We start from the raw sequence: 21,505 nt of genomic DNA on the forward strand, positions 1-21,505 counted from the left end.
TAGGATTGTGCCTTTGGCTTCTGGACAATGAAAGAAAGTTGATATGAAAACCAATATAACTGGAGAGAAGGGCTGGTTAATGGCAGTCTTTATAAAATAATTCACTTCTATGGATGGATTTTGATAAGGCTACTTTGAAGCAAGGTAAGACATTATTTGAAGTGAAGTAAAACGTTCAGGTTCCAAACAATTTGAATGCCTCAAGCTCACATTGCAAAGTGGTGGGTGATCCGCTGCTAGTAAATGGTAGGCAGGCAAAAGCATATGCATCTGAATGGGAGGCGTGCTTTACGAGTTGAGATTGAGAAATAAAAATGCCTCCTTTTTTAAAATGGTGGCAACCAACGTTATCTGATTCTAGGTCTGACATTTAGGGATGTCTACCTTTCTGGAAATATTATTTCCCTTCACAGCTTGTTCTCCATCTTCTTTTGAAATAGGGAGCCAATTTGTTTTCAGCACTTTTATTTCTATGACTGATAAAATGTGTTCTCATGGCTCCCCCTGCAGCAGACATCTGAAACATGGAACATCAGTTCCAAAGTATCATGATAATATCGTATCCTGAGGTCCCTGGCAATTCCCAGCCCTAATATTTGACCTGTTTTATCAAAAGTATTTAGGTACAATCCAGGTGACTGATAACAGATACTGGGGATATGAGATCGCATTAACTGTCTGTCACATTGCTGCAGCTGCTCTGTTTCTCTGTCATACACAGCATTAAGTTTAGGCTTGTTAGTGGGATAGGCCTGGGCATTGTTTCCTGCCATATCCCCACTGCGTTAGAATCAAGAGCGAGCGCTATGAGGGAGCACTATGAGGGATTTTCCTTTTTAATCTCGCTCAGAAGATCAAGAGCCTCTCCGATTACACTTTTGACCTCTCACTCAAGCCGCATCTCCCCATTGCTGTGACATGCCACTAACTGCCTATCCACTGCCACATCACTCAAAATAGAAACATTGTTCAAACCTCTCTCCTGCCTCCCTCGCTCCCCCTTTTTCCTCCTTCCTTTCATCCCTCAAATCTCTTCACAGATAAATGGTCTCCAGCCTTGCAGATCCGTACTGTCCTGCTATCAATCCAGGCATTACTAAGTGCTCCCAACCCTGATGATCCTCTAGCGAATGATGTTGCGGAGCAGTGGAAGTCCAATGAAGCTCAAGCCATAGAGACGGGTAAGTCTAGATGAAACCCGGCTCTGAGGGGAGAGTCTATAAGGACACTCATGACCTGCAAAACGACTAACTAAATTCTAAAGCTGACCCTTACCATAACCTAATTTTAACCAGTTCTGAAATTAAATATAGTTTTACAGGTGTATCCAGGTGTATTAAATATAGTTTTACAGGAGTATCTGTATAGCCTTTTCCGGCTCTGAGCAGTGTACTCCTACCCGCTCACCACCCCCACTTGCCTGGGTCGTGTTCGTTATGGCATGCAATGGAAACGTTCAAATGTTTCGCAACAGAAAGGGAAATTAACTATTCTTTTTAGACAAGTCCAGGTAATCTTCCCTGTTTCAGACGTTTTATTGTGTGGTGCCTAATGAACACAACCTTGTTAAAATTGTACTTCAGTCTCTAAATGTAGGCTACCATTCAGCCAGTACAAATGTGACAAAGTTAACTTGAAGCCTCAACAATTCTATTGGAAGACTAATAATGAACTAACTCTCACCAGTCACCAAAGCATGTTGTTTTTTAGAACAGACTATAATGGACCTAGTCTTGCTTTCTGACCTCATCTCTCTTCTTTATTTTGTGTTGCAGCCCGGACATGGACCAGGCTTTACGCTCAAAACAACATAGAAGTGTAGAAAACGTAAAACAAGCGGAAAGAAACTGAGCGGGAAGTCAGTGTGAGAACACACTCCTTATTTCTGCCAAGACCTCTTCTTCTTCCTACTTCATTTGCATTTAAAGGACACCGTCTTGGAGCAAAAAAAAGGTATTATTATAATAAAGTAAACATTTAAGGAATATATTAAAAAAAGAGGAAAAAGACAAGTAAATTGGTGATTTTAAATGCACATACGAGAGAAAAAAACGTAACTTGTCGTCTTTGTCCTAACTCACTACTGTTCAGATGCATGGGCAGCCAGGGTTGAGATCTAACTCGCTACTGTTCAGATGCATGGGCAGCCAGGGTTGAGATCTAACTCACTACTGTTCAGATGCATGGGCAGCCAGGGTTGAGATCTAACTCAACACCTGGCTTTATTTTCCATTGATTTGGGAGGAAACTGCCAACCTCTGCTTTTAACTAGCTTCGTACAGAAAATTTAAAAAACGAAGTGTTTGTCTGTCCCATGTTTTATTCTGAGGGGATGGGTTGGAGGGAGACAGTCTGGGTTCTTGTCCAAGATGGCCAAACTTTAAAAAACTTTTCTTTTATTAACTTTGTTTTTTTCTTGTGATGCTGGTTGTTTATTGAAATCTGCTGATTAGCCCCATGTAGTAGACACACCCTTTGAGACAGGCTATTGTTGGACTCATTACCCTGTTGAAGGCCAAGCCGCAAAACAAAATCAACATAGCGCCTGCTAAACCACTTTAACATGAAATACAAAGTAATGATATAACGACTAAACAATGAATCTGAGCCTGCCACCATCATGTTTAACTGTTGCAACCGCTGTCCGTGTAGAGACCCTAAGGTAGTCTTATGGCGGAGGGAGGGCGGTATGGATTGGGATAGGGGTGGCGGGACAGGAATTCCATAACTTCTGTATTAGGAATATATTGTTTTTCTCGTCTCTCCTTTTTATTTGATATGGATGTTTTCCTGACATCGGGCTACATGGCTCTTTTAGTTTCTTGTTCTTCCTGTTTGTCACAATCTAATGCTACAAGACACAACGGTTTACTTCCTTCCCATGGCATTCATTTCAGAAAAGTGTAATGAGTTGTAAGTTCTGCAGTGTGTGTGTTAGGGGTAATTTTACTCGAGGAGGTTGGGGGGAGGTAAGGGTAGGTGGTTAGGGGTAATGGGGGAATCGCAGGAACTAACTCGCAAGAGATCAATGAAGGCTTTTGTCTCAACTGTCAATATTGGTATTTGGTTTGAAAAGTCTGTATTCAATTCACTGTTTGTAAATTCATTATTTCTATTGAACTGGAGGGGTCGGGGGGGGGGCACGTTTTCCTGTTCTCCAAATGGTAGGAAAACAGTCCACCTGCATTTTTTTTCTGTAAATAAAATCTGTTGATTTAATAAGAAAATGTGTGCCTTTGTTTTTTGTGGAAGTAAGGATGGCAGGCTAGGACTTACAGTATATCCTCAATTATGTTGTTGAATTGAATACATTGAAGTCAACATAGGTTAGATTCAACAGTGAAGCATGACTGCTGAACATTGAAGTTGAATCATGACTGCCCTTGGGTGAATTCAGAAAGAAGAGTAACCCTAGCTTATTGCCAGACGGTCTTAATCTTTACTCTGGTCCTAGATTTTTTTGACAATTACTGAATGTATTAGTCTATTCTTCAATTGATAATGTCAAAGTCAGCCATCTCATGGTGATACAAATAACATTTTCTCACGCCTTCAAAATATATTTATATTTTTCTGTGCATATTCCCTCATCCAAAACAGCAGGGACACTTTATACTCGTTATTCGGTTTACCACTAGAGGACAGCAATGTAACGTTAAGGTTGATACTAGTTTTTGTTAGTGTTGCAGATTTGACTGAGCTGGCTACAATGTAAAATGTAATGGTGGTGAACACTGCATTCTGTCTCGGCGCTTCGAGGGCAAGAGTGCAGTGTTTTCTTATGGACCTCGAAATGGGGAAATTGACTTGCCCAAGAAGAACCAGTTATGCCAGATTTTAAAGTAGACTTACAGTTAACCGTAGTTCCATTAACTTGAAAAGTAGACTGATAACTGAGTGCGTTTAATTTTAGCTTGAGATATGCCTAGTTATTGAAATGTACAATTCCATGGTAACAGTGATGCTGAGATGTAATTTTAAAATGTATTCTAGACAACAAATATTGCACAGCTAAACAAACCATACAACTCTTTGCACAATAACGGCTTTGCAACCTTTGGTTTTTGTTTGACATTTTAAAGGGACAAATATGAGTCATCACATTGTTAGATGGAATTAACCACATCTAATCGTAGCGTGGCGCTGATAGGTGGACACGGCGCAGTACGGAGGTCAGCAGGTTGCGGTGCTCGCGGACCACAGTGGTTTGGCGTAGGGAATATGTGTGTTGACAACGGCAACCAGCATGTTCGGCAGACAACACTCCGGGATATGCGATGCTTGTATGCGAATAGATGAATAACGTTTCAATTGGATTGCCTGAAGATTTCTTTGGAGATATTGTGTGCGTGGTTTCTTGTTTCTCTCTTGGCCTAGTAAAGGCACTTGACTTGATCTGGTTAGATCCCCCATTCACACCACCTTTCGTATTTCCCTGGAGCACGGAGATTGCAGAATATATGATGAAGTTTAAACCCAACCAGACGAGGACTTATGATGGTGAAGGTTTCAAGAGACGAGCGGCATGTTTATGCTTCAAGAATGAAAAAGAGGACGAGGTATGGATGGGACTCACTAAAATCACGTCACTTCGAGACAGCTACGACTTTTCGTATCACTTTAGAACCTACGCGGCAGGTTAGAAAAATTAACGTAGCAGGATAGGAACATTAAATTACGGTTTGCGAAAATGCTCTCCAAACCTGATACGAAAAGTCACTTGTATTTAAGTGGCGTAGCTTTAGGGAGTCCCAGGCTGAGAGTCGAGATGATTGGTTAGATATGGGATAGATATTCACTACTGACTCATCACAAGAACACGGCTTATTTAACCAAGTTCAAATGACAAGTTCCTTAAGATTTTGTCTACCTCTGTGACAAATTCCTAAATCAAATCAAATATTATTTGTCACATGCGCGGAATACAACAGGTGTAGACTACAGTGAAATGCTTACTTACGAGCCATTTTCCAACAAAAATGCAGGAAATAGTAACACAATAAAATAATAACGAGGCTATATGCAAGGAGTACCGGTACCGAGTCAATGTGCAGTAAGAGGTAGTTTAGTGTTGAGATAATATGTGGAAAAGTGACTAGGCAATAAGGATAGATAATAAACAGTAGCAGCAGTATATATGGAGAGTGTGTGTGGGGGTAGAGTACTGTGAGTGGGCATAGTCAGTGCAGCAAAAAAAATGGGGTCAATGCAAATAGTCTGGGTAGCAATTTGATGAACTGTTAAGCAGACTTATGGCTTGGGGGTAGAAGCTGTACAGGAGCCTTTTGTTCCCAGACTTGGCGCCCTGGTACCGTTTGCCGTATGATAACAGAGAGAACAGGCTATGGCTTGGGTGGCTGGAATCTTTGACACTTTTTATGGCCTTTTGACATCGCCTGGTATAGAGGTCCTGGATGGCAGGGAGCTCGGCCCCAGTGATGTACTAGGTTGTACGCTCTGTAGCACCTTACGGTCGGATGCTAAGCAGTTGCCTTACCAAGTGGTGATACCAGTCAATATGCTCTCAATGGTGCAGCTGTATACCTTTTTTGAAGATCTGTGGGCCCATGTCAAATTTTTTCAGCCTCCCGAGGAGGAAGAGGTATTTTCGTGCCCTCTTTTCACGACTGTTGGAGTGTTTGGACCACGATAGGTCCTTAGTGATGTGAACACTGAGGAACTTGAAGCTTTCAACCTGCTCCTTCAATGTGAATGGGGGCGTGCTCAGCCCTGCGTTTCCAGTAGTCCGCGATCAGCTCCTCTGTCTTGCTGACGTTGAGGGAGAGGTTGTCCTGGCACCACACTACCAGGTCTCTGACCACCTACCCATAGGCTGTCTCATCGTCGTAGGTATTACAGACTAGGTCAGGGAGAGGTTGAAAATGTCAGGTCAACACATGCTCTGAGTAAGCATACTGGAAATCCGTTTACAAACCTGTTTAAAAACCTTACTGACATTGGTTACAGAGAGAGTGATCACAGTCGTCAGGAACAGCTGGTGCTCTCATGCATTGTTCAGTGTTGCTTGCCTCGAAGCAAGGCATTTATAGTGTCTTCAGAAATTATTCATACCCCTTGATTTATTCCACATTGTGTTTTACAGCCTGAATTCAAAATGGATTTTTTTTTAAATCTACACCCATTTACACACAATACCACAATGGCAAGGTGAAAACATGTTTTTAGAAATTCTTGCAAATTTATTGAAAATGAAATACAGAAATATCTCATTTACATAAGTATTCACACCCCTGGGAGTATTCAATGCCTGCTTTTTAAAATTTTACCCATCTACCAATAGGTGCCCTTCTTTATAAGGCATTGGAAAACCTCCTTGATCTTTGTGTTTGAATCTGTGTTTGAAATGCACTGCTTAACTGAGGGACCATACAGAGAATTGTACGTGTAGGGTATAGAGATGAGGTAGTTATTCAAAACTCATGCTAAACACGATTACACACAGCGAGTCCATGCAAGTTATTATGTGACTTGTTAAGCACATTTTTAGTCCTGAACTTATTTAGGCTTGCCATAACAAAAGGGTTGAATACTTATTGACAAATTTTTCATTAATTTGTAAAACATTTTGAAAAAAAAAATTCCACTTTGACATTATTGGGTATTGTGTGTAGACAAGTGACAAAAACAATTATCAATTGAATCCATTTTAAATTCAGGCTGTAACACAACAATAAGGGGTGTGAATACTTTCTGAAGGCACTGTAGCTCATCTGGTAGGCTCACGTCATTGGGCAGCTCGCAGCTAGGTTTCCCTTTGTAATCTGTGATAGTGAAAGAGCCAGTGTAGTAGTATTCGATCTCAGTCGTGTATTGACGCTTTTCCTGTTTGATGGTTTGTCAGAGGGTGTAGAGGGATTTATAATTAGGGTCCGGATTAGTGTCCCACTCCTTGAAAGCAGCAGCTCTAGCCTTTAACTCAGTGTGGATGTTGCCTGTATGGCTTCTGGTTGGGACAAGTACGTATGGTCAATGTCGGGGTGACGTCATCGATGCACTTATTAATGAAGCCAGTGACTGATGTGTCTAAACTCCTCAATGCCATCAGATAAATACCAGAACATATTCCAGTCTGTGCTAGCAAAACAGTCCTTTAGCTTAGCATCCCTTTCATCGGACCACTTCCGTATTGAGCGTGTCACTGGTACTTCCTGTTTGAGTTTTTGCTTGTAAGCAGGAATCAGGAAGATAGAGTTATGGACAGATTTGACCAACGGAAGGCGAGGGAGAGCTTTGTATGCATCTCTGTGTGTGGAGTAAAGGTGAACCAGAGTTTCTTCACCTCCAGATAAACTCTCTTCCTTAATATTAGAGATTATGCACCAGCTGTTGTTAACAAAGAGAAACACACCATCCCCCGTGAGAACTGCCGTTCTGTCCTGCTGATAGATAGAAAAACCAGCTAGATTTATATTTTCAAAGTCCTTGTTTCGCCATAACTCTGAGAAACATAGGATATTGCAGTTCTTCAGATCACTTTAATATGTTAGTCTCGAACGGCGCTCATCCAGTTTATTCCAGTGTTTCCTAAACTCCTTTCTGGGGACCCCAAGCGGTGCACATTTGAGTTTTTGTCCTTGCACTACACAGCTTATTCAAATAATGAATTCATGATAATGCTTTGATGATTTGAACCAAAACGTGTACCACTTGGGTTCCCCAGGACTGAGTTTGGGGAAACGCTGGATTACACGTTTGAAGATAGAGGCGGTTTATCCAGTCTCCGACGTAGTCTTGTCAGGTATATCCTCCAGTGTTGGGGATTTGGGTCTGGTCTGGGATGAGCAGTATGTCCTTTGCTGCCGGCTCATTGAAGTAGAAATCACATCCAAATCCAGGTTAATGATTGCGGTTCTGATGTCCAGAAGGAAACATTATGTACAAAAAAAGTTCAGATCAGCGCAAGAAAACACACAAAATAGCACAATTGGTCAGGACCCTGTAAAAACGGATTTCTTGGCTGAATGAAGGGGCCGCTAATACAGGAGTAGTAAAGGACCAGTGCATTACTTTTGTGAATATTTATTTTTCTACAATTAAATGTTTTAAATATTTATTTATTCCAATTTGTCTGGGGTGCTGCACCCCTACTTCCCGTGACTTTGCGTGGGGAAAACATCCTGAATCTCGTCATTGCCCCACAGCAAAATGTGCCTACATTTAGGCTATTGTATATACAGTGGGGCAAAAAAGTATTTTGTCAGCCACCAATTTTGCATGTTCTCCCACTTAAAAAGATGAGAGGCCTGTAATTTTCATCATAGGTACACTTCAACTATGACAGACAAAATGAGGGGGAAAAATCCAGAAAATCAAATTGTAGGATTTTTTATGAATTTATTTGCAAATTATGGTGGAAAATAAGTATTTGGTCACCTACCTGTAAGAGGCTCCTCTGTCCTCCACTCGTTACCTGTATTAATGGCATCTGTTTGAACTTGTAATCACTATAAAAGACATCTGTCCACAACCTCAAACAGTCACACTCCAAACTCCACTATGGGCAAGAACAAAGAGCTGTCAAAGGACACCAGAAACAACATTTTAGACCTGCACCAGGCTGGGAAGACTGAATCTGCTCTGCAATAGGTAAGCAGCTTAGTTTGAAGAAATCAACTGTGGGAGCAATTATTAGGAAATGGAAGACATACAAGACCACTGATAATCTCCCTCGATCTCCCTCGATCTGGGGCTCCACGGGGGGACCTAGTGAATGACCTGCAGAGAGCTGGGACCAAAGTAACAAAGCCTACCATCAGCAAGGGCATTGAAGATGAAATGTGGCTGGGTCTTTCAGCATGACAATGATCCCAAACACACCACCAGGGCAGCGAAGGAGTGGCTTCGTAAGAAGCATTTCAAGGTCCTGGAGTGACCTAGCCAGTCTCCAGATCTCAACCCCATAGAAAATCTTTGGAGGGAGTTGAAAGTCCGTGTTGCCCAGCCACAGCCCAAAAACATCACTGCTCTAGAGGAGATCTGCATGGAAGAATGGGCCAAAATACCAGCAACAGTGTGTGAAAACCTTGTGAAGACTTACAGAAAATGTTTGACCTCTTGTCATTGCCAACAAAGGGTATATAACAAAGTATTGAGATAAACTTTAGTTATTGACCAAATACTTATTTTCCACCATCATTTGCAAATAAATTAATTTAAAAATCTTACAATGTGATTTTCTGGATTTTTTTTTAGTTGAAGTGTACCTATGATGAAAATTACAGGCCTCTCTCATCTTTTTAAGTGGGAGAACTTGCACAATTGGTGGCTGACTAAATACTTTTTTGCTGTATGTGTATTTCACACTATGTTGAGGTAAAGAAAATGAGTATAATGCTTGTATGGATGCCAACCCAAATGCATGTTAATATCATCATCGGCAATCCACTGCATTACAGTTAAAAACAACTTTGGCTACCACCACCGATCCCTCTATGCTAGCTATGTTACCAGCTTATATGAACAGGAGTTAGCATTTAGCAGTCGCATCTTCTAAATCTGAAAAGGGACAACTTCTAAATGTTATGCAGTGAAAACAGCCAAATATATCCAAATCGGACTTTAGTAACCACATTGTGGGCCTGTTACAATCATTACAGATTCGACAAATATCCACTTTGTTAAATCAGATTTGTTGAATGTGCGCCAATCTGGCTTCCTCCTTCTGTACCCCATGGTCTGCGTTCCATTGGTCTCTTTACCACATGTATCAGAGTCATGTTATTTCCATTGATACAGAGAGGTAGAGAGAGTGAGTAATGCATGCTTTGATGCCATCTAGACTTATACATTTCTTTGTAAACACAAGTTTCATTGACATGTGTAAGCTATGCTTACTCAGGGCATGGTTTTAATAAACAAAAACAAATGTGCCCATTTGGAAACAGGGTCAGACTTAGGTTATGTTATTTGGGCATATATTTTACCACCTTTTTAGACCATTGAGGAACAAATAAGCCTACCTACTGTAATTGCATTCTGAAGCTGGTATGCAATTTGTCCTGTTTCATTGCATTGGTAATAAGCTATAATCACTTGCCTCCAAAATATTTAATGATAGCCTACCTCTGTCTATAAATACTGGCCCATTATGAAATAATGTATTTGCAGTCAGTCAGTCAGTCAGTCAGTCAGGTGTTGGCTATTTAATACTAGTCCCTCTAGGCTTCAGCTGTTTTGGTTATATTGTGCAGGTCGCTACCATGTGAGTGACACCACACGTGTTAATGTGATCTCTATGCTGAGGCACCACAAAACACAAAGGCAGCCTGTACTGTACTGTATGTACGCAGTACACACACACACACACACACACACACACACACACACACACACACACACACACACACACACACACACACACACACACACACACACACACACACACACACACACACACACACACACACACACACACACACTGTTTAGGACTTAACATGGGACTGAAGTGGTAAGAAAGGGAGCATCTTGGATCATGACTACTCTGCCTGGGGACAAGACCCTGTCTTTCAGGACTGCATTTGATTGGGAGAGCCAGGGGGCCAAGGGATGAGTGTTACACTGTGCTAAATACCCAGTAACCTGTCAGCTGCAATTTATAGAAACGCTGCGGCAGAGGCACTAGCTGTCCCCTGTCAGATTCCCTTACCCACCTCCTCTCTCTCGCTTTCTCTCTCTGACACACACACACATACACACACACACACACACACACACACACACACACACACACACACACACACACACACACACACACACACACACACACACACACACACACACACACACACACACACACACACACACACACACACAACTCACCCAGTCATTACGCTAACACTTGTGTTGGCTCTTGAAACTACTTCTAACTTCCTTCATACTAGACACAGAGACATAAAAATGCTATCCACTAGTTCATCTGGGGAAGTAGATAAAGTGCCTCATTGCCAAAATCCCAAAGTATCACTTCAACTATAGGAGACCTTAGCTGCAACGTGTCTATAAGTTGGCAGGGTGACAGAGTGTATACATGTATTACTCACATTAATACAATGAAGATGTGTGAACACAGGAAATTCCTCCTTAGTGGCATAGATCTCTATTCTCTGAGAACATGCATCTGAGGAGCCATTTTCATTCAGAGATGGGGGCATTAGATGTGTAGCCTCCCCCACAGAATGGATTTTACACTTCTTTAAAAAACAGAGACAGTTTTGTTGTAATCAAAGATGCATACCATTTGACTATCAGGAGGAAAAGCAAATGAAATCACTGTGCTTAATTGAGCTCTTTTACCATAAGTAGGTAGCTTGGTTAAGCCAGGCTGAATGCTGCACTCAGTATTGTTTCAGTTCAAGTGAAACAACTGTGAAACGTAACCTCTGAAACCTTATGACAGCAAGGACTTCACACTGGTGTGGATTGGATCAGGACTGGTCATTCAGCTGCTCTGCTAAGCTGTTGTGGTTTTCATGCAGAAAGGCAACTGCTGATCCAGTACTTTTGCAGTGTGTTTGTGAGTGTGAGAGAGGGTGCTGACGCCAATGTTCCAGCAAACACCTTAGGCTCTGGGTTTATACAGAGTTAGTGTGGGTGAAACCTCTATTTCTGTGGCCAATTCTAAAAGGTAGTGTCACACATCCTGTTGCACGATAAGTATTTGTTTCAATAATCCCGGCCTATAAACAGCAACTCCTTATGATCCTTTAGGTTGTAATTTTATAGTTTGCTAATTCACAATCATCTGTCCAAAATTCACTGGGTCTATTTTGGTCACCTGATAGCTTCTTGTTATTCGAATTGAGGGTTATTTTAAGGTTATCTAGGGATAGAAATGACGAGGTCATGTTAAACTGTGTAAAGTTATCAATAGCCAATCTACAGCATTTCATACGATAATGGGGTAATTTTCCAAATGACTCATTCTCAATTTTGTGCAACTCTGGGGTGACTTTCAGCAACATTATCTTAGAGGTCAGGCATTATCATTAGCAAGTTCTCTTCAGAATCTCCCAATCCCAGCCCCACTTTTTGCTAAATATTTGTGCAGGTAGTACAATACTTTTAGCAAATGCTCCTGTCCTGGGTGCTCGATTTGATTGTTTAGTTGGTAATTCATTAGTTCTGGACAATGGTCTACAATGGTCAGTAAAGCTGATGTTAAATCGGTTCTTGTTGACAGAAGCTGACTAGGGCTGGGGGATGCATGTGCTCTGTGAGCTCACGTATGGTGGAGTCATTCCATATAATTTCAGCAAGCCATGACACCCACCATCTCAGATTGTTATACAATAGTTTATGTAGTTAGAAACAGGTAAGATGGTCATTTATGAAACATTAAGCTAATTTATTGCACCCAAATTGGACATTTTAATTTCTAGGATTCAGATAATATTCAATAAATATAATACCCATCGTCAGATTTGGACCAAACTTCTTCTAACTAATGAGTAAGACATGGTCAAAAGCCATCCATGGACCCCCCCACACCCCATGCCATCCCACCCCAACAACCAGTATACAGACTGACTTTTACATTTTGGCAGACGCTCTGCTAAGGGCACATCGACAGATTTTTCACCTGGTCAGCTTGGGGATTCAAATCAGCGGCCTTTCGTTTACTGGCACAATACTGTTAACCGCTAGTATCATTTCTTTGTGTTTGACAAGTAGTATGAAGCTGTGTCTTGGACTTTTACTTCTCTATACTATGTCATGTATTCCCTGTGAATCTGGTTTACCATTAGATGCTGCTGGTCCAGCTATACTATCACACTCATCATTTATTCTGGTCTCTTGTGTTTTATTAAATAGATCATAACATTTCCTTTGCAACTTTGGGTAGACAACCAATAGATTTGTCTTGTGATGAAAATACATTGTGTGGTCATCCTCACAGTTCAAGCCAGTCCTCAATGAAAGCAAATCAGTTTGTCCTTCTTTTACTCCTAATTTGTGTCTAGGACAAGGCACCTTTGTGTGTAGTTTATTCCCTTTAAAAAAGGTCTGGATTAGTAGTTACTGTTACACTCTTCCTGGTGAACAACCAAACTATTAGGCTACAGCAGTTCTCTAATGGTTTCAATGTTATTGTCTCTAATGGTCTTCAATGGTAAGTCCCAAACACACACTACAGTTTTGCAATTGTAATAGTATTGAGTTGTGTTGGGTAAGACTGCTGTACAATTCATTATTTATTAGGATTGTCACAACATTTTTGTCCCTAGCCCATTTCTCTAACAAAGTTTTGGGCTTGTAGGAAAAGTATTGATGTGAGAATTGCAGAGCGCAGCCACTTGGTGGACTATTCAAGGAGAGTTGGGCTGAAGCATTAGTTTGCAGAGAGAAGGACAAACTGAATTGCTTTCATGGAGGACTGGCTTGAACTGTGAGGATGACCACACAATGTATTTTCTTAATGAGCCGAATCTATTGTTTTTCTACCCCAAGTTGCAAAGGAAATGTTGTGATCTATTTAATAAACACAAGAGACAAGCAAAATGGATAAAATCGTGTGGCTGTCTGTGGTTGGCTTTGATTCCCCATGTTTTTTGATTCCTCACATCTTACTCACTGGTAGGAAGAAATCAGATGTTGAGTACTATATTTATTTAATATGATTTGAATCCTATCAATTAAAATGGTCAATTTGAGTGCAATCAATTAACTTAATTTCTCAGAGATCAAATTATATTTCAACAAAATAACGTTTAAGGAATGCTAATCGTATCTGTTACTAACTACAGAAACAATTTCAGAACAATCCGAGATGGTGGGTGTCAAAATTCTCTTTCTTGTGCTTTTTGAGCTGGAACGACCTGGTGGGATCTGGGAGGCATCCACACGTGGCCCTCTTATGGGAGTCAGTGTGATGCCAGATGGGGTTGAAGGTCATGGGACTGAGGCACCAGAGGGGTACCCTGTTTCTCTCCCTTTGCTTGTCTCTGGTCAGTTTTTAAACATACTTGTTGGTATGTTTCCCTTAAAGGAATAATCCACTCAAACTATATTTTGGTATTTATTTCAAATGTTTTGCATGTCAAAGCAAATTGTAACTTTCCACATGATGATGATGATGATGCAAATTGCATCATATAATGCAAGACACCATCATCATCATGATGTGGCAAGTTACAGTTTGCTTTTTGGAAGTCCAAAATCTTGAAAAACGTAATTGCTGACATGCAAAATATTTTGGGACTGTATCAACAATGAACTGATGAATGGATTGTTCATTTAAGATTATAAGTCTTTGTCACAATGCAGACATTGATTGTAAAGGCAGCCCCTTTTTTTTACTTGATAACTGTCAACTCCTAATTTGTTGTAGGCTGAATTCTGTCTTTCTCATGTTTGTTCTGAGAGCTGAACGAGACTTGGAAGTATAGCAACACAAGACAAGTTGATACTTTACTAACTAACCTTGGGGATCGCTGAAAAGGACAAACATGCACAGAACAGTTCCCTGATTATGTCTATGGTTTTACCGTCACCGCTCTGTCAAAATAGATACCTGTTGAACAGGGTCCTCTGAGGATGCTTCTGCCACTGGTACCTCAGAGCCCAGGTACCTGGGCCATTTTGGTCATTTACTGAAAATCTATGTCAATATACCCTAACTTTGGTAATTTATACTTGAATAACTGAAGAAGAAAAAAATCATATAGAATTCACTGTCTATGACTTTCTAGTAGATAGACCAAATAGTTCAAGAGAAAATAGCTTAATGAATGAAAAAAGCATCTAATCAACAGTGGCATTATTTTCAATTAACTGTGCAACTCTTCCAACTATTGACTTTTTTCACTTCCACCAGTTTGACGCAATGCTGAAACCCTCAAATTAAACACCAATGGTATTCTCAAAATGTATTGCTTATATTTAGGATAATCTTTTACAGCTTTGTCATTCAGTTTTTATTTTAAAATCATTTTATTTTATTATTTCCCATATTTTACATGTGAGAATCTGAAGTACCCAAAAGTGCCACTAAATGTGACAGATAACAACATAAAATCCTTGAAAGATGCCAACATTCTGATAGTTTACTGGTAAACTGAAAGTGTCCAGAAATATACCCTCCCTTAGCAAAAGACAGTGGGTAGATTCTCATCTCCTGTACCCTGCTGCCATCTGGCTCTCAGCCATCTGGTTAAACGCCATGGGCCATTTCCATGTAAAAGGACACATGAGCACCAACATGTGAAATTCATAGGAGCATATCAAATTCGGTGTCAAATTAAAGCTAAGAGTCTTTATTTTGGGGATATGAAGGGCATAGATGCATTTTTAACAATTTTCCATCTTAAAAATTAGGCATATGTAATGGATTTGATTTCTGGTCAAACCGATGGAAAATAGATCTTGGAAAATATCTACCAGAAAAAAGTCTCAAAAGGTATTAGGAAAACATCAAAACACAATAATGTTGAAATAAAGAACCATACCAACTATTATTATTTTTTATTTTTTTAGTTGCCTTCTTTCTTTGAGAAACATTGCCTTGTAATTCCATTACGAAAACCTCACATCTTTAAGATATTTTCTAAGGTAGACCTACCAATTAGTTAGTATTTTTACTAATATACATTTTTGTTTATCAAATCAAATGTATTTATATAGCCCATCTTACATCAGTTGATATCTCAAAGTGCTGTATAGAAGCCCAGCCTAAAACCCCAAACAGCAAGCAATGCAGGTGTAGAAGCACGGTGGCTAGGATCAACTCCTTAGAAAGGCCAGAACCTAGGAAGAAACCTAGAGAGGAACCAGGCTATGAGGGGTGGCCAGTCCTCTTCTGGCTGTGGCAGGTGGAAATTATAACAGAACATGGCCAAGATGTTCAAATGTTCATAAATTACCGGCATGGTCAAATAATAATAGTCACACTGGTTGTCGAGGGTGTAACAGGTCAGCTTTTCATAGCCGATCATTCAGAAATTCTCTACCGCTCCTGCTGTCTCTAGAGAGTTGAAAACAGCAGGTCTGGGACAGGTAGCACGTCCGGTGAATAGGTCAGGGTTCCATAGCCGCAGGCTATGAATTATTTTTATGAATTATTAAGTGATTCAAATTTGCAATTCTGTTACCAAATCGGTAACACATTGTTGATTATAATAGTATCCCAATGCCCCAAGGCAGTGATTGGGGACATTTTCCGTTTTTCGGAAAACGGGTGTCTTGATTCTCTGTGGTCACTAAAGATCCCATGGCACTCAAGTAAGAGTAGGGGTGTTAACCCTGGTGTCCTGGCTACATTTCCAATCTGTCCCTTACGCCATCATGGCCACCTAATCATCCCCAGCTTCCAATTGGCTTATTCATCCCCCCTCCTCGCCCCTGTAACTATTCCCCAGTTTGTTGCTGTAATTGAGAATGTGTTCTAGTAAAAAATAAAATACAAAAATGTAATGGAATTACTGCAATTGAATAGGCTACAATGGGAAAGTATAGTGGTCACATACCACAGCTGGGTCACCGGCTAATGTCCTCCAATCCACTGGCATACATGTTATGTTCAGCTCATAAGTGTTTTCTTTCTCTTTCTGTCTTCTCTTTCTCTCTAGTTAATGTTACCTATATCTTACTAACACCTACCCATGAGCCCCATCTTTTTCCATTTATTGTAAACAGCATCCACAACCACTGAGCACTGACTGACACCAGACATCCATGGACATTTAAAAAGTATATGAAATATGGTCAGTCCATCCTGGCCTTGATTTTAACATCCACAGAGGACATTTAAAAAGTAGATGAAATATGGTCAGTCCATCCTGGCCTTGATTTTAACATCCACGGAGGACATTTAAAAAGTAGATGAAATATGGTCAGTCCATCCTGGCCTTGATTTTAACATCCACGGAGGACATTTAAAAAGTAGATGAAATATGGTCAGTCCATCCTGGCCTTGATTTTAACATCCACAGAGGACATTTTTTGGGTCGGCCTTGATTTCAACATCCACGTCCACAGAGATTGAGTTTTGGTCCATACTGGCCTTGACTTGGCCCAAACATAGACATCCCTGATTGGTGACCGGACCAAATCTCAACCAATCACAGACGTATATGTTTCACAAATTTGGACAGTAGAGTACAATGAAGCACAGTAGAGTACATTACAGTACAGAAAAGTAAAGAAGAGTAGAGTATTGTTCAGTACAGTAAAATAGTTACTATATTGTACTGTGCTGTACTGTAATGTCCAAACTTGTGAAACATAGACATCTATGATTGGTTCAGATGTTGTCTAGTTTGGGGGCCGAGCTCATTAGAATAATAGATATTGTGTAGAATAATACCCATATGCAAAGGATAATATTTATTTATTTCTAACTTTGTGTACCTATTCATGAAACATCTGAAGAGAAGGACATTCATATCCATAATTCGTCATTTCTGTGTAATACAGATCAGGGACCCATGATGTAATTATGTTATGGGGTGTAAATCCACTTAATTTACTGTTGTTCAATAACTCAAATATATATTTTTCAAACTCAAGTTGTCAAACAGCTGACACCCTATTATTTCTGCAGACATTTTTTTATCCTAATTCAGAAAATGTGGTCGCATAAAAAAGGGAGATTTTACATAAATCTCTTACCAAACTTTGCATCTGCATATATTCCAGTAAATGTATTCAAAGTAGACCTAGTGATTAGAGTTGGTTTGTTAAACTTTGATATCAATGGTTTTTGTTTTGCATACATTTTAAAGTGAAAAATCGGAGTAATAATTCCGTTACTGTGGAATTGCCCCATGTTTATAAACCTGACCTGGGTGACCATGTGATTGGCACAGAGCTGAGCTGGGGGTTCTTCCAATGGCAGCTTTTCCTGTCACAGACCCACCTCACCCTGGCAGGTGCGGCTGCTGGTGTCAGACGTACAATATACTTTATGTCAATGGGCAGATACCCAGATGAAGGCTGTACTGCTGATCAATGTGTAGGTTAATATAGGATAATAAAGAAGCATTTTCTATCCAAATTTCACTGTACTCCTCAATTGAATATCCTGCTGAATATGTTTAAACTCCCCCACATCAAATGTATGCCTCAATTCATGCATCTTCTGTTGAACTGAGAGGTTGTGTAGTTAAGTATCTGCCTGGACAAGAAACTAGAGGCTTTCTTCCCACAAACCACTGTTTGAGTATCATTGGTTTATTTTGACCCGTTCCAGGTGTTGCTGGTGAGCAGCAGTCGGCACCCGGACCAGTGGATTGTACCAGGAGGAGGGATGGAGCCTGAGGAGGAGCCGTGTGGAGCAGCAGTCAGAGAGGTGTACGAAGAGGTGAGAACCCCCCCCCCCCCATAGAAATGTTATTATCCTAATCATCTATCTGTAATGCACCAAGTTAGAGAGACCGTTTCCTTGATAAATTAGTAGCACTTATAGATTTGAAGTGGCGATATAGTTTCAAAATGTTCTAGATTGAGCATGATGTACATTGCACAGAAATCCAGTTTAGCTAATGGTTTAGTGCAGGGTTCCACAGCTGGCACCTGTTCTTATTTACCCTTCCAAGTTTTCTCAGCAATTTTTTTAATTAAATATTATTAAATACCAGTCAAAAGTTTGCACTCGTCTCCTCATTCAGGGGGTTTTCTTTATTCTTTACAAGAATATTAGTGAAGACATCAAAACTATGAAATAACACATATGGAATCATGTAGTAACCAAAAAAAACATTAACCAAATCAAAATATATTTCAGATTCTTCAAAGAAGCCACCCTTTGCCTTAATTACAGCTTTACACACTCTTGGCATTCTCTCAACCAGCTTCGTGAGGTCACCTGTAATACATTTCAATTAACAGGTGTGCCTTGTTGTTAAAAGTTCATTTGTGGAATTTCTTTCCTCCAAAACTTCTTGACGCTACCCATTCCGGTACCGGGATAATTGTCATCAGCAACCTCTGAATAGCATAGCGCCACAGTCAAATAATGTTACAAAAAAATATTAATATTCATGAAATCACAAGTGCAATATTGCAAAACACAGTTTAGCCTTTTGTTAATCCACCTGTCGTTTCAGATTTTGAAATTATGCTTTACAGCGAAAGCAATCCAAGCGTTTGTGTAAGTTTATAGATAACATAACATTATGTACACTAAGCATTAAGTAGCTAGGTCACGAAAATCAGAAAAGCAATCAAAAAAATGGTTTACCTTTGATGATCTTTCACTCACGAGACTCCCAGTTACACAACAAATGTTCCTTTTGTTCCATAAAGATTATTTTTATACCCAAAATACCAACGTTTGTTTGTCGCGTTATGTTCAGAAATCCACAGGAAAGAGCGGTCACGACAACACAGACGTATATTCCAAATAATATCCATAATGTCCACAGAAACATGTCAAACGTTTTTTATAATCAATCCTCAAGTTGTTTTTAAAATATATATTCGATAATATATCAACCGAGTGTGTAGCTTTTTCAATAACAGCGGGAGAAACATTGGCCGCTTTACTCAGTTGCGCAAAACTCGCTCTGAGAGCCCCCGCCTATCAACTTTCGCAATGTGATCCTTCACGCTAATTTTTCAAAATAAAAGCCTGAAATTATGTCTAAAGACTGTTGACACCGTAGGGAAGCCATAGAAAAAGGAGTCTGGTTGATATCCCTTTAAATGGAGGATAGGCATGCCTAGGAACAGAAAGGTTTCAAAATAAGAGGCACTTCCTGATTGGCTTTTCCTCAGGCTTTCTCCTGCAATATCAGTTCTGTTATACTCACAGACAATATTTTTTACAGTTTTGGAAACTTTAGAGTGTTTTCTATCCAATCTGACAATTATATGCACATTCTATTTTCTGGGGCTGAGAAATAGGCAGTTTCAAATGGGTAAGGTTTTTAGCCAAATCGAAAATACTGCCCCCTACATGCAAAAGATTAATGCATTTGAGCCAATCAGTTGTGTTGTGACAAGGTAGGGGTGGTATACAGAAGATAGCCCTATTTGGTGAAATACCAAGTCCATATTATGGCAAGAACAGCTCAAATATGCAAAGCGCAATGACAGTCCATCATTACTCTAAGACGTGAAGGTCAGTCAATCCAGAACATTTCAAGAACTTTGACAGTTTTTTCAAGTGCCGTCGCAAAAACCATCAAGCTCTATGATGAAACTGGCTCTCATGAGGACCGCCACACAAAAGGAAGATCCAGAGTTACCTCTACTGCAGAGGATAATTTCATTAGAGTTACCAGCCTCAGATTGCAGCCCAAATAAATGCTTGATAGAGTTCAAGTAACAGACACATCCCAACATCAACAGTTTAGATGGGACAGTGTGAATCAGGCCTCGAATTGCTGCAAAGAAACCACTACTAAAGGACACCAATAATAAGAAGAGACTTGCTTGAGCCAAGAAACATGAGCAATGGACATTAGACCGGTGGAAATCTGTCCTTTGGTCTGATGACTCCAAATAAAAAATAAAAAAGTCCAACCAGAAGTAGGTGAACGGATGATCGCTGCATTTGTAGTTCCCGCCGTGAAGCGTAGATGAGGAGGTGTGACTGTTTGGGGGTGCTTTGCTGTTGACACTGTCAGTGATTTATTCAGAATTCAAGGCACACTTAACCAGCATTCTGCAGCAATATGCCATCCCATCTGGTTTGGGCTTAGTGGTGCTACCATGTGATTTTCGACATGACAATGACCAAACACACCTCCAGGCTGTGTAAGGGCTATTTGACTAAAAAGGAGAGTGATGGAGTGCTGCATCAGATGACCTGGCCTCCACAATCACCCGACCTCAAACCAATTGAGATGGTTTGGGATGAGTTGGACCGCAGAGTGACGGAAAAGCAGCCAACAAGTGGTCAGCATATGTGGGAACTCCTTCAAGACTGTTGGAAAAGCATTCCTCATGAAGCTGGTTGAGAGAATGCCAAGATTGTGCAAAGCTGTCATCGAGGCAAAGGTTGGCTACTTTGAAGAATCTCAAATATAAACTCTATTTTGATTTGTTTGACACATTTTTGGGTTACTACATGATTCCTTATGTGTTATTTCATAGTTTTGATGTTATTTTACAATGTAGAAAATATTAAAAATAAAGAAAAACCCTTGAATGAGAAAGTGTGTCTTTTGACTGGTACTGTGTGTATATACAGTGGAGAGAACAATTATTTGATACGCTGACGATTTTGCAGGTTTTCCTACTTACAAGGCATGTAGGGGTCTGTAATTTTTTATCATAGGTACAGTTCAACTGTGAGAGACGGAATCTAAAACAAAAATCCAGAAAATCATATTGTATGATTTTTAAGTAATTAGAGTGAGTGCCTCTCCTGCATTGTGCCTCTAGAAAGACAGAAAAAAAGGAGACATAATTCCATTCGTAAATACTGTTGCTTTAGGATTGGAATAGAGGACTCCTATACATTTACAAAAGTCAGGTCCAAAACCAGGGAGAGAAAAGAGAAAAGCCCACTCTACCCTATCAAATACCTTCTCAGCATCTAAAG

General features: G+C 40.1%; 2 protein-coding genes across 3 annotated transcripts in view; both read left to right on the forward strand.

Moving 5' to 3' along the window:
- The window catches only part of LOC124035073 (ubiquitin-conjugating enzyme E2 N), an 11,196-nt gene extending 7,969 nt beyond the window's left edge, over positions 1–3,227 (forward strand). The window contains exons 3-4 of the mRNA XM_046348491.1: positions 1,041–1,181; positions 1,776–3,227. Coding sequence (XP_046204447.1) covers positions 1,041–1,181; positions 1,776–1,822 — 188 coding nt within the window. The 3' untranslated portion in view covers positions 1,823–3,227. The remainder of the gene's footprint in view (positions 1–1,040; positions 1,182–1,775) is intronic.
- Positions 3,228–4,151: 924 nt separating this feature from the next.
- LOC124035082 (diphosphoinositol polyphosphate phosphohydrolase 3-beta-like) overlaps positions 4,152–21,505 on the forward strand; it is a 32,321-nt gene continuing 14,967 nt past the window's right edge. Inside the window, exons 1-2 of one of the 2 annotated variants that reach the window (XM_046348502.1) lie at positions 4,152–4,559; positions 18,206–18,316. In XM_046348502.1, the coding sequence (XP_046204458.1) occupies positions 4,296–4,559; positions 18,206–18,316 (375 nt within the window). In that variant the 5' untranslated portion in view covers positions 4,152–4,295. The remainder of the gene's footprint in view (positions 4,560–18,205; positions 18,317–21,505) is intronic. The other variant, XM_046348510.1, reaches the window with a different exon arrangement.

The sequence above is a fragment of the Oncorhynchus gorbuscha genome, linkage group LG01, assembly GCF_021184085.1.
Source record: "Oncorhynchus gorbuscha isolate QuinsamMale2020 ecotype Even-year linkage group LG01, OgorEven_v1.0, whole genome shotgun sequence".
In the NCBI taxonomy this organism is placed as follows: domain Eukaryota; kingdom Metazoa; phylum Chordata; class Actinopteri; order Salmoniformes; family Salmonidae; genus Oncorhynchus; species Oncorhynchus gorbuscha.